Consider the following 14,495-nt stretch of genomic DNA (forward strand, 5'->3'; position numbering starts at 1 on the left):
TCAGGCACAATGTTTTTGCATTAAAAAAATTCTATAATATGAATAGCACTCCTTTCCCTAAATGTAGTGGAAAATAATATAAGTTGAGGAGCAGAGCTACCTAGATTCTAATATAGTCTCTTTCACTTACTTGTTCTATAACCTTGGGCACGTTACTTAATTGTTCTGTTCCTATTCACTCACCAGTAACATAGAAATGATAATCCTACTTACCTCAGGGAGTTATTTTGAGAATTAAATGAATTAACACATGTAAAACACATAAAAGAGTTCCTGACTTCAAGAAATCAGCCATTTTATTTTTCTTACCTTGGTTTCTTTCCTATTTAAGCAGGCATTGCATTGCCCATGTTTGTAGTGGGCGTTGAGATTTTCAACCACCTTGGAATCTCCAGGCCTTTTTCAACAATTTCTGTAGTTCTGCTTTCCAATCCCTATTGTAAATGATCAACTTCTTCCCACCACCCCCTTTATGTCCCTCCACCTCCACTTTAATCTCCAGGAACTCAGGTGTTCTGTGAGGATCAGTGTACGATATAGGGTCAGTGCTTAATGAGGTCACCCTAGTCACCAGTCTTTTGGGACAGTAGAGGTGAATGACTAGCTAATCTGAGAAGCTGTTGGTACTAAACAGTGATTAGAACCTCGCAGTTACAAGCCAGACTTCTATTACTTCCTAGCTGTGTGACCTTTGGGCAAGTCACTTAACCTCTCTGGGACTATTTACCAAGGTTTTTGTGGGAATTAAATTAGTTAACCCATGTAAGGCACCAAAATTTGGCACATAGTAAGTGCTATCATTATTATTGCTATTATAATTCTTTGTTCTGAGTGGGGAATCACTTTTCCAACATAGAATTTTCCAAAGGAGCAACAGACAGCTAACCCTCAGAATAGGCTCTGACTAAAAGAAACTAGCTTTTTGTGTGACTTTGTTCAAATTCCTTTCCATCTCTCTGCCTCAGGCACCTCATTCATAAAATGACCAAACTGGACAAGATGGTTTGCCACGTTCCATAGACTCTAATATCCTACAATCTCAGGCCATTTATGTTCCAGATCTCTGTAAGTTTCAGCTTAGATCAAAGCTCAGTGGCCTTTACAAGTCTACTTACTGTGTTTTTCATGGATAAATTATTTTGGTGTGTGGTTCAGTAAAAACATAATAACAATATTTTGGTTCGATTGAAGGCAGCAGCCACTTTGCGTGGTGTTCTAGGTTTTTATTCATTATTTAGTTTAGTTACCTGGTTTAAGGTTTGGGCAAGAAGAAGAAACTCACACCACCCCCAAAATGAGGTCTCAGGATAACGCTAAGAAGCACCAAGCTGGAATCCAGGAGAACTGAGTTTGTGCTCTAGTTACGTTGCCAGCTTGTTGTTTCGCCCTAGACAAGACTCCACTCCTCTCTAGGCCCCTATAAAGCAAAAGGGGAGAAGTGAGAGGGCATCAAAGATCTAGGTGGTCTCTAAGGTTTTAATCTCCTTGAAAAGCAGAAAGCTAAGGGCACTGCATGAAAACTGAGAAGAAGCCAACAAGATGTTCACCAAATAACTCAAACTTTATACATCAAAAATCAAACTCTTGATTCCTACCCACCCACACACACATACCGGCTTTACCTACAATATTCATCATTTCAGTAAATGGCAATCACATTCTTCAAATTGCTCAGATCAAAAATTTGGCAATCAGCCTTGACTTCTCTCTTTTTCTCACAATGAGTATCTAATCTGTCAGTAAATGCTGTAGGATCTACCATGAAGACACATCAAGAATCCAGCTACTTCTCATCTCCTCTACCAATAACCCCTGGTCTAAACCACCATCATCTCTTACCTGGATCACTGCAGTAGCCTCATCTCCTTGCTTTCGCCTTGCTCTTACAGTGTTTTCTCCACACAGACAATCAGTAAACAAACAAATGTATAAAATATCAAAGAGTGGTGGATGTTCTGAAGAAGAGAATCTGTTAAAATATCAGTCAAATCATGTTAATCCTCTATTCAAAATCTTCCAATGACTCCCCATATCGGAGTAAAAACCAAAGTCCTAAGGAAGACCTGAGATGTCCCTTATTAACTCTGATCTCATCTCTTATCACTCTCCATTTACTTAAACTGCCATACAGGTCTCTCTGCTATTGTCCATCATACAAAGTATGCTCTTGCCTCAGGTCTTTTCTACTTGTGGTTGTCTGTATCTGGAATATTCTAACTCCAGATATCCCTATTGTTCACTTCCTAATTTCCTTCAGGTCTCTGCTCAAATATCACCTTCTCAGTAAGGGCTTCTCTGACCAACAGATATAAAATAGTCCTTCCCACTATCAATCCCTATTCCCCACACTCTGCTAAATTATTCTTCATGACATTTATCACCATCAGATATATTCTACATGTCTCCTTTCATTAAACTGTAAACTCCATGAAGGGAGGAATTTTTGTCTGCCTTGTTCATTGCTGTGTCATAGGTGCTTAGCATAGAATTTGATATGTAAAAAGCTCAGTAAGTATTTGTCGAATAAATGCAGTCTATAAAGTAAGATGGCAAGACTGTTGGCAACTTGAATGCCCACACAAGCCAATCCATCAGTCCAGTAAATGGATAAAAGACCCAGAAGCCTTAAGAGCTTCATGAATTTCTATTGATACTAGTTAAGGTTATTTTGCCTCTCTGACTCTCCTATTTCCTATCTATGAGGTGAGTGACCTGTGTGATAAAAAAGGAGCACTTGATTTGAGGAACAAAGAGTGGGGCTGAAATCCCAGCTCTGCCACCTTGAGGCTGTTTGACTTTAGACATGTCACTTAACTTCTCTGAACATAATATTTACAATGGGAATGACAGTATTATAATAGTATGGAGAATATTAAAACACAGTAAACCTGGCTACTTGTATACAGTAGAAAAGAGGATGAAATGCAATAATGGAATATGAAACAACTCTGTAAACTGTAAAGTGTTACTGGAATATGTCCAATGTCACTGTTCCCTGTGCTACATTCAGAAAAAGTTGTCAAAGAGTCAAATAGTGCTACTAAAAATGTTTTGAACTTTGGAAAAGAACATCCCAGATAAAATACTAAGTACCACTGTAGCTTATTTATTGTCTGGTACTAGGTTGTTCTGGCTCAAGTTATCCTGTGACATGTTGAATCCACCAAAGGAGGCCAACTATTTCCAGGGAAACCCTGTCACAGGACACTTGCAGTCCCCCTAGCGGCCAGATAGTAAGACTACACTTCCACAAGCAAGGAACACACTCAATTTGCACAAAACAGAACCCATAATTAAGGGGTTGGCCATTTTAAAGCTACATCATCTAATTCAGCAAAGGCCTTATAAAAAAAAGTTTTCATGTTCCCCTTACTCCCAGAATTGTCTGACTTGTGCTCTTTGCTTCTCTCCCTTAACCAACACCCTGAAAACCCATTTATACAGAACCTCAAAGCAAGCCACCATGATCAATGGAAAACTTGAGAGCAGAATGATAATTCTTTTTTTTTTGGCTGGATAAATGCTTTATTCTTTTGCCAGTTTTTATTTTATTTTTTTTTATTTTTAACATCTTTATTGGGGTATAATTGCTTTACAATGGTGTGTTAGTTTCTGCTTTATAACAAAGTGAATCAGTCATACATAAACATATGTTCCCATATGTCTTCCCTCTCAGAATGATAATTCTTGATCTGACCACCACACTGGGCATCTTTATTGGCTCTCACGCCAAACTTAGACCCATTAATCACCCTCAATTTTAATTACTTCCCCATATATTGCAGACTTGTATAGTCAAAGACATCAAAACATGTTCCCAGAAAGTGCAAAAATATAGCCAAAAATGAGAAAGTAACTAGTAACTGACTTGACTGGGGTGGCACTGTTGAAAAAGGAGAAATAGATTCCAACCCCTTGAGTTCACTCTTCATTGTCTTTCCAGAAATACTACCTTCTGGTATCTGAAATATTCATCAAGACGTATAATCTATTGCTTGAGTTAAATCATGTCCCAACCTCATCCATAAGGATAAAAAGCAGCCATAGATAATATTGTTGACCACTTCCACCTATGTTGATCCATTTCTTTTTTGGATATCTGCATTTAAAAAATACATACCATACAATCCAGCATCTCATCATACTGGCATCATGGTGTTGCCATTCTGTTTTGTTTTTATTTTTGTTTTAATAGCTATAAGCTCCTTGAGGGCAGTGATCTCAAGATTCTCCCTGAATTGTGTTCCCTTTACCCTGATCTCTCTCTAGTACACAGATGGGCATATAGCAGGTGTTTAATGAAAAGTGGTTGATTGATGAATACTTTTTAAAACTCACTTTATTAGGGTCATCTCTAAAGACAACTACGTCACAAGAGGACATTTTGTTCAGTGGCCTGTCGTTCACTTACCATTTTCAGGACACAATAGCTATAGCTGATTAGATATGACCCTTAGCCTAGAGTGTTAATAAGACCAAAGTTCAATCCCTTTATAGGTAAATTTTATCTCTTCTTTATGGTTATAGAGTACACCCCTGAAAAGAAGCCCAAATTATATGAGAGTAAATGGACCACTTCTTCATCTACAAATACACACCAGAAGGAGTGGTGGCATTTACCTTGTCTAAAGGACAACATATAAAAACATAAAATTATGACTCCAGCTGCTTACACAAACCTAAACATAAGCCAAATACAACTAACTAGTGATTTCTTTGGCTTAGTTTGCATCTGTTACCTCTTCATGTTAGTTTAGTGCATAGAAATTATTATTCCTCATCCCCTTGCTAGTAGTTCCCAAATCCAAATACTAAAAAGAGGACTACTAACTGCATAAACCTTATTAATATGTTTCTTCTCTACTGTTGTCTGAAGACCTGAAAATTTTAGAGACACTCTTCTATTCATCCAGGAAGGGGCTGGCATTACCAATTCTAATTCACAGTTGAGGAAAACTGAGAACAGTGTCCTTATGCAGTCTTCATACAGGATGAAACAAAGTATGCTTTAACTTTCAACACAGCAGCAGAAACCTTTTGCCTCTTAAGTCCCAGAGGGGTTCAAAACTCAGGTACTTTCAGCGAGGTTGCAGGATACAAAGTCAATATACAAAAATCAGTTATATTTCTATACACTGGCAATGAACAATTTTAAAGGATATTAAGAAAATTCCATTCATAGTAGCATCAAAAATTAAAACATTGAGGAACTAATTAAACAAAAGAAGTGCAAAATTTATACTCTTAAAACTACAAAACGTTGAAAAAAGTGAAAATGACATAAATAAATGGAAAGACATTCCATGGCCATGGATCAGAACACTTAATGTGGAGATGACAACACTCCCCAAATTGATCTACAGATTCAATGTAGCCTCTAGCAGAATCCCAAATGGCTTCTCTGTAGAAAATGACAAGCTGATCCTAAAATGCATATAGAAATTCAAAGGACCCACAATAGTCAAAAACAATCTTGAAAAAGAAGAACAAAATTGGACGACTCACACTTCCTCATTTCAAAACTTATTAAAAACTTACAGTAATTAAGACACCGTGGTATTGGTATAGGATCAATGTATTGTAATATAGCCCAGAGTCCAGAAAAAACATTTACAGTCAACTAATTTTACACAAAGGGTGACAAGACAATTAAATAGGGAAAGAATCAACATATGGTGCTGTGGTGACTAGATAGTTACATAAAAAATAATTCAAAACCGATCAAAAACCTAAATTTAACAGCTAAAACTATAAAACTCTTAGAAGGAAAGCTAAGTGTAAATCTTTGTGACCTTGGGTTAAGCAAAACCTTCTTAGATATGATACAAAGATCACAAGCTACATACAAAAAGTACATTGGACTTCAAAATTTTTAAAGCATGTTCTTCAATGGATACCATCAAGAAAGTGAAAAGACAACTCAGAGTATGTGATAAAATATTCACAAATTGTAATTTCTTATAGGATTTTTATCTAGAATATATTTTTTTAAAACTCTTACAACTCGGGGTTCCCTGGTGGCGCAGTGGTTGAGAGTCCGCCTGCCGATGCAGGAGACACGGGTTTGTGCCCCGGTCCGGGAATATCCCACATGCCGCGGAGCGGCTGGGCCCGTAAGCCATTGCCGCTGAGCCTGTGCGTCCGGAGCCTGTGCTCCACAACGGGAGAGGCCACAACAGTGAGAGGACCGTGTACCGCAAAAAAAAAAAAAAAACCTCTTACAACTCAATAAGAAAAATAATCTAATTACAAATGAGCAAAGACCTTTTTTGCAAAGAAGATATACAAACAGTCAATAAGCACATAAAAGGATGCTTAATATTATTAGTCATTAGAGAAATGCAAATCAAAACCACTTTGACATACCACTTCACACCCACTGTGATGTCTATAATTAAAAAGACAATAACAAGTATTGGCAGGATGTGAAGAAATAGGACCCTCATACATTGCTGGTGAGATTGTAAAATGGTGTAGCCACTTTTAAAAACAGTTTGGAAGTGCCTCAAAAGGTTAAACACAGAGTTACTATATGACCCAGAAACTCCACTCCTAGGTATGTACCCAAAAGAATTAAAAAACATGTTCATAAAAAAAATCTTGTACATAAATGTTCATAGCAGTATTATTCATAATAACCAAAAGGTTGAAGTAACTCTAATGTCCATCAACTGATGAATGGATAGATAAAGTGAGGTACATCCATAAAATGGAAAGTATTGAGATGTGCTTCAACATGGATGAACACTGAAAATATTATTCTACATGAAAGAAGCTAGTCACAAAAGGTGACGTATTGCATGGCTCCATTTATATTAAATGTCAGAATAAGCAAATCCATAGAGACTGAAAGTAGACTGGTGGTTGATAGTTGCTCAGGGTTGGGGTGGGGTTTGACTGCTAAGTGATTAAAATGTTCTAAAATTGATTGCGGTGATGGTTGCCCAACTCTGAATATAATAAAAACCATTGAATTGTATGTATACTTTAAATGGGTGAATTATATATTGTGAATTACGTCTCAATAAAGCTGTTGATTAAAAAAATAAAACTCAGGTACTGCATGATCTAAATTGGCAGCATTCTCAAGTAACCAGCACTTTAGAGCTATATGCTTATCTAGATGAGCCACTCTCAACACTGCTCTGCCCTGTAGGTTGGCAACAGGAATTGGTGTAAGAGAGAAGGGATGGCAGCATTCATGAGTGTGCAAGGAGCTGTGCATAAATCACAGCAGCAGTCACTAAAAGTAGCCCTTACTGAGCAAAAATCTAAAACATCATCTGTCAGGTGGGAAAGTTCAAGAAAAAAAGTTGGGAAGTGCCACTCTAGAGAGGTTTCCCTATGGTAAACAAATGCTATAGAAAATGCAACAACTTCTACTCCCTCAACTAGCAAAGGGATGTACACTAAGCACCCTCCTGGCTTACTCAAACTTACATGAGTGCTAGTGAATAAACCAGAAGATGCTGGGTCTTTTCTTTGAAAAGAGTGCTATATAAATATGAGATTTCATAATTCTCTTCAATATGGCAAATGCCAACCAATACTGATAACTGTATGGAGCTTTACAAGCAACGAGGGAAAAAAAGTCAACTTTGTGCCTAGGATGAGGATAACTTACTCTGAGTTCAACATCTCAGAACGTGATGTAATGCTGGCAGGCAAATTCTGAGGTTGAATAATTTCTTCAATACCTTTCTTTTTTTAAAATGATTAATTCACATATAGCATCACCATATTAGCTCAGCCAGACAATTCTAGCAAGCACCGTTGCATATAGATCAGGTACTACTTGTGAAAGCACTGCAGAAGTTTGACCCAGACAGAGCTGTCTCAGAGGCGAGAGGGTCCAGTTATTCTCAGGTTTTGAGAAAACGTTGCCAAAATAGCCAGTAGACAGAGAGAGACAGAGAACAAGAGACAGAGACAGCAGCCAGCAAAATACTTCATTAAATCACCAAGTCCTCAAGCCATCTAGTTCAGCTCCCTCAGCAACTGTTAAATCAGGCTCTAACCTTAAGGTAAAAAAAGCCCAGCTATTCATTTTGCAATTTCTTCAAGTCATCTATCTAGCCTTAAAAGAAAGGTGCTGAGGTTGATCTGATCTGTTACTCTCCAGATTAAAAAAAAATTCTTTAGGAGCATGCCACAGGTGTAATGAGAAAAAATATCCTGAAAAGTAGAAAAAAAAGTCTATATTCCAATATCAAAAGCATGAAAGGAATAGAAAGAAAGAAAATCGGGGACAGGCAGCACTTAAGGAAGCTGCGGACAAAGAGAAAATGGTGGAGGTAGGGGATGGGGAGAAGTTTCCTTTTCCCTCTCAAACCAACCTCACAAAACTTGATTTTTATTTGCTTTCTATTTTTCAGAATCATGATTTCAGGTTTGGTTATAAAATAAGCCCCTTGCTTACCACAACCAGCTGGCATTCTGCTTTCTGCTTAGCACAGTTCTGAATGAAACTGGTGGTCTTGATATCACAGTAAATAACAATAATAATAAAATTGTCCATGTCCCTAACTCCAACTCACATAATCCCACCAAGAGCAGCCACAGTACAAGTAAGAGTCGGGAGACCAAAGAATTGTTTGGTTTAAATACATATATGTATACCAGATGAGAAAATTACTACAGGGAGGTAAAACGTTTAAAAAAGAAAATGAAATGTGCCAGCAAATTCAATATATTAATATCAAAGTTTACAGCGTAAAAAGAATGGACGTCTGATGAGGCAAAATTAGCACTGGCAAGAAAGCTCCCTTAAGTGACCCTGCAACAGGAAAGCTGCAAGCGTCTTCAAAAATGTCTCTCACTGATGTTAACCTTTGGCCAAGATGAGAGAGATACTCTGTGGACAACCAAGAGAAGAATTCTATCACTACATCTTGCACATATTTTCAAATGGGGTACCACCCAGTGTGGCTATATGGTCCTCGGGTTCTGATTACTGGTACCCAGACAGAACTCACCAGTTATTTACTGACCGTGAAGAAAGGATGCTTCTTTCCAACATATTGACCCTGAAGGCCTATGGACAGAGAGCGTCATTCCCAAAGCAAAACTCAGATTTACAAAAAAGACAAACTGCTCCTTGCAATATAGTCATAAAAAGTGACTTGATAACTGTGGAGAGGAGAGGAGATGGAAAGGGGAGTTAATAAAATGACTTCTTTTGAAACAACTAATGGAGAAAGGCAGGATTTGCCAATTTCAAAGCACTACTAAAATACTACCTATTATGAAGACCAGAACAAATTATCAAGAGAAAAATTAAAATGTTCTTTTTGCATCTGGATAATTTATTTAAACGCCAACTCTAATTCCTGAACAGGCTCTCCTTGGTCTCATCTCCCAAGAATAAATATTTGTCATATTATTACGCTGTTTGCTGGGATATAAAGGGCCCTACTTCTGTCAAGTGAGACAGTGGTCAATTAACAAAGTTGTAGTCTTATTTGTTCTTGGTGGAAGACAGCTCCATAAAATATTATCAGGGTTTCACACAAGCCCTATCACTTTTTATTATTCCTTCTGCTCATACCACATGCTAAAATAAGTAAAAATAAAAATTAATGGACCACCTTAGGCCTCTCTCCTCTCGGCAGAAATATTGTAGATGCATAAGAACACAGAGCTGTTCCAGAAGTTATTAAGTTAAAAAAAACCTACAATTAAATAACGTGTATGAACACACACACACAATCAGAAAAGGGAGTAATCCAACAGATTATTGAAAGTCTCTAGAATGTTGAGATTTTTAACTCAAAGTTGGCATATAATGCATGCAATACAGAGAGGGTGGAAGCTCTAGCTTTGGCTTAAAATAATTCCTTGCCTTTCACCAAACTGTGGCCCTACAAAGCGAGGGAAAGAAAGAGAAAGTAAGAAAATACCAACTTTTAGATTGGGATTTGTTGAATTCTGATGAAATTGATAAATTTTCAAAAACCTGATTCAAGGATTTTCTTTGTCCTAGAAATGAAAAATCTTTGTCAACACACAAGACAGGAATGCCAGTTTTCCCTTTCACTAGATTCCTATAACTAGTGCAGCAATCACAAACCAGGAAAGATTAAATAATCTTGTACTTTATTCGGGTACTGCTAATGTCTCACTAGTTGAGGTCATTAATTTATGCAGGTTTTAGAAATAGAGAAGTTTTTCCATTAAGACCTGGGATAAAATCCCCTAGCTTACTGCACACCTGATGGGAAGAGCTATTTAAAAGCTCTCTGTAGCCACTTTCTGAAAATTTCAGGTTATGTCTTCGAACACACACACATCTCTTAACAAATATGTGGAATCATTCACCCCCTCCCTGTTAACTGAGTTACTTGGGTGTTGGGGGAGGCATACAGAAGAGGGACAGGACGGTTCCAGTGACTGGGTAGGTCATGAAGCACCTTATACATTCCCCCCAACCCCGCCAAAAGAAAAATATTTCACAGTAGAAGAGAGCTCCGCTGACTAGCAACCGCCCTAGGAAAAAATATATACTCTAGCAAATAAATCTGTTCTTATGAAATGAAGACCTTTTGTCCCACAGTATAACCACATTGCAAAAATTTTTAAAAAAAACAAACTTCAAATTAACTAGAAAAGACTGACAATATAAATGAAGCCTTTGAAAATCCTGTAAGCCAAACCTTAAGAACCTAAAAAATATAAAGCCTGGTTAGAAGCTGTTTCTTCAGTAACCCAGAAAATAATATTTTATGAAATCCTATCCTCCTCTTTCTTTTCTAACACTGTGCTATCAACCTTCCAAGAACAGAAGCATCAGTGAAAGGAAGCAAATTGTTGGATTTAAGTCTCCAAACAAAGATACTAAGTCTAACAAATTTTGAAAAGTCACAGGTAAAGAAAATAGCTACAGAAACATGGAACAAGACATCAACATCCATGAGGACATCAGCACCCAGCAGATCTGAGGAGTTAGTTCCTCAGTCAATATTCCCTCCCTCATGGGAATAAACTAATATCTTAGTTTGCTAGGAAAAAAATCTTTAATGTGGTCTCCAAAGTGCTCAATTGTGGTAAGTAAGAATTTTTAACACGCAAGATGAAATTGACCGCCACTTTTCTCATGTCCTAATGAAAACTATTGGGCAAGATTAAGGCTCATAGGTCCCTAACAGTTCTTACTTAATTTGTTAGAGGTAACATATCATGTTTTAAAATGCAAGTATGTCCTTAAAATGAAGGAATATATTGAAAAGCCCTATTCCTTTTGTAAACCCTAATCTCACAAAAGCAGATTTCTATGCACACTGGAATAGCAGGAAATCCTTTAAACTTTTTTCCCAACACTTTTGTAAGTCAGACTCAAGTCTGGTTAAATTGTTCATTAAAAGAACATTCTCCTCTTTATAGAGCTAATGCAAACTCAAAGTAGGAACTGTGGATCTGTTGTAATCCATAGAGAAAATAAACACTTTACAAGAGAAAACCAACACTACCATCTAGTTCCAACATTGTCAACCTGTGAGGGCAAATCTTGCCCATTGTTTACGGGGAAAGGGGTCATTTGGCTTTCCCCTACCTTTGCCTGCTCTAATCTTGCCTGGTTGGAGTCTCTCTCCTGACCTCCAACCCTGGGGCAAGTCCTCTTTGTTGCCAACAAAGGGACTTCACTCCTTCTTCACACAGCGGCCCTCAGAACCCAGAGACCACCTTCTTCCCGTAATCCCATACTCCATTTCATCTCTTTGGAGGAGGCGGGTTGAGAAAAGCTTGGGTCAGTTATTTTGCCTCTAACCTGCCAAGACCAGCCACAGGCCAGGGGGGCAATCCCTAACAGACCTTAAGAGGAGAAAGTGCCCATATTTCTTGTCCAGGTTCTCTGATTTGGGGGCGGGGAGAAGGAGAAGTAGTGGAGGGCTTAAGGGCTTTATTTCGGAAGATGGCCCTTGCAATTGGATTTAAATTTGGAGTCAGCGGGACATGGAGTACCAAGTGGCAGGCAAGATTTTTGGAGGCTGGTGGGGGGCGGGGGTTGTCAAGGAATCTGGAAGGGCTTGCACCAGCACCCAGGGCTCACAGTGGTGGGGACTGGAGCACACAGTGGGGGTTCAGAGCGCAAAGGTCGAATCTTTGGTAGTCCAGGGAAAGGCTCCAGATTTAGGGCGGCCCTTTCTGTGGAAGCTTGTTCAGCTCGCCCAAGAACAGAGCGTTTGCGTGGGGAGGAGAGGACTGACTCTAGGCTTAAAGACATTTTTAGGAGGAGAAACTTACCGCATGTCCCCATAAGGTCCAGAATAGCTCTCCATCCAGGGGCCCATTTCGCTTTTGACACAACTTGGACTTGGATAGGGCACTCTGCTCACCACGCCGCCGGGATACCACACATCGGGTGGGGGAAAGTCACCTTCTTGGCCCGCCAACCCCTGAGGTGGCCGAGTGTAGCCGTATGGGGCTACAGCCCCTGCCTCGCCTGCGCTGCCGCCCCCGCCTCCGCCACAGGGCCCATAGAGCTGGCCTTCTTCGGCTGTGAAGAGAGTGTGCCAGGAAGAGGAGGCGGCAGCTGAGGGTGAGCCTGAGCCCGGTCCTGCTGCACCCCCGCCGTGCAGGCTCGCCAGATCCCCATAGCGGCATTGTGCCGCCGCGGCCGCCCAGGCGCTGCCATAGTCCAGGGGGTTCTCCAGCTTGATGCGGGCATGAGGATGCGGAGGCGGCGGAGGGGGCAGCGGCCCAGCCAGGGCTAGCGGAAAGTTGTAGTAGTCGCGACTCTGATAAGCTGCTACCTCGTCCAGTGCTCCAGACTTGTACAGAGACAGGGCGGATGGCAGCTCAAGTGTTCCGGAGCCCCCTGCTTCGCCGCTGCCAGAGCAGCGCAGGCTCTCACTGTCCAGCCCTTTGGTGTAACCTGCCTTGAAAGGGGAATACTCAGCAGTCTCTTCGGTGCCCTTGCTCGGGCCATCATCCAGCAGAGAACCTTTGCATTCAGCCAACGGGGCACAAGGAGTGGGACGCACAGCTGGTGGACCTCCCAGGAGCGGGGCGTACATGCAATCCCCCCGAAGCTGCTCCCCAGGACTCAGATGCTCCAATGCCTCCACACCCAAGCCCATGGAAACCGACACTGCCTTACACAACTCTTTGGCGCTGTCCGAGATGGTCGAACTGCCCCCTAGGTAACTGTCCTTGGAGGAGATGGGAGCCCCAGTGGCCTCCCTCGCTCTCCCGCTGCTACTGCTGCCTTCAGATACCGCCTCCTGCTGCTGCTGTTGCTGCTGCTGCTGAAGAAGTTGCATGGTGCCGGCCTCGCTCAGGATGTCTTTAAGATCGGTGGAGCAGCTGCTTAAGCCGGGGAAAGTGGGGCCCAGCAGGGACAACGTGGATGGGGCAGCTGAGTCATCCTCTTCCGGAGGTGCTGGCGGCGGCTGCTGCAGCCCCTTGCCGGCTGCCGAGGCAGCTCCTGGCTCTGGGACGCAGCCACGATCCGGGGGGTCCTCGGGAGCTGACTGCTGTTGTGAAGACTGCTGTCCCTCGTCCAGGGACAGGTAGCCTGTGGGGCCTCTGCTCTGGACTTGGGGAGAGCCATCCTCACTCTGCTGCTGCTGCCGTTGCTGCTGCTGCTGCTGGGGACTGGTCTCCTGCTGCTGCTGCAAACGGGCGCCGGGAGGTGCTGCACTCGCGGCCGCAGGGTGCCGGGGACCCGGGTTCTGGATCACTTCGCATACACTCTGGAACAGGTTCTGGAAAGCTCCTCGGTAGGTCTTGGACGGCGGCCGGGGGTAGACCCTCCCCAGACCTAATTGCACCTCCATCCTTAAGCTTGGGTGAATCTTCCACCCAATTCTTTTATCCTGCTCCCCTTCTCTTGCTGAGAAGAGTTCAACAGGCTGCTATGCGTAGTTGCTGCAGCTAGTTGCCCACCTGCGGGAAGCTCCTGGAGAGGAAACTTGCGGGAGTAACAACTCCAAAGAATTCTGACAGCCTCAAAGTCTCGTGCAGAGGAAACACGCGCTGGACACGATCTTCCCTGGTAGGCTCACAATCTGCTCCTGAATACTTGGAGGGTAGATTCAAAAGATGCTCAAATCTTGAAGGGGGGTGGGGAGGAAAACCCTCTGCCTTCTGAATTTGGTGTCCACTGAAGCAGGTGCAAATAAGAACCAGGTTATTTTCTTTTTGTTTTGTTTTGTTTTGGGTTTTGCTATTCGGTTTTGTTTGTTTGGGTTTGGTTGGGGTTTTGTTTGTTGTTGTTGTTGTTTTCTTTTTGGGGGGAGGCTACTGAAGTCCTGACTGCCTTTTCATCCTTTGATCTCTGGCCCCACAAACTGGTGGGAGGGGGAAGCGGCGTGCAGGGGGAGGTGGAGAGGGAGTAAGAGGAATCTGGGGGTCTGCCCTGCTTACCGCCTAACCAGCCAGATTCTGGCTGCAGTGCTGAAGCGGCTCCCCGGTCTCCTGGCACCCCAGAGCCGTTTTTGCAACGTGCAGCTAGCTCTCCCGCTCGCAGCCAAAGGGAGTTACCTCTCTGCAAACTC

General features: G+C 41.6%; 1 protein-coding gene across 1 annotated transcript in view; it reads right to left on the bottom strand.

Moving 5' to 3' along the window:
• The window catches only part of AR (androgen receptor), a 163,283-nt gene extending 149,136 nt beyond the window's left edge, over positions 1 to 14,147 (bottom strand). The window contains exon 1 of the mRNA XM_060002616.1: positions 12,241 to 14,147. Within this exon, the coding sequence (XP_059858599.1) occupies positions 12,241 to 13,775 (1,535 nt within the window). The 5' untranslated portion in view covers positions 13,776 to 14,147. The remainder of the gene's footprint in view (positions 1 to 12,240) is intronic.
• Positions 14,148 to 14,495: the final 348 nt, after the last annotated feature.

Source organism: Delphinus delphis, chromosome X, assembly GCF_949987515.2.
Source record: "Delphinus delphis chromosome X, mDelDel1.2, whole genome shotgun sequence".
Classification (NCBI taxonomy): Eukaryota; Metazoa; Chordata; class Mammalia; order Artiodactyla; family Delphinidae; genus Delphinus; species Delphinus delphis.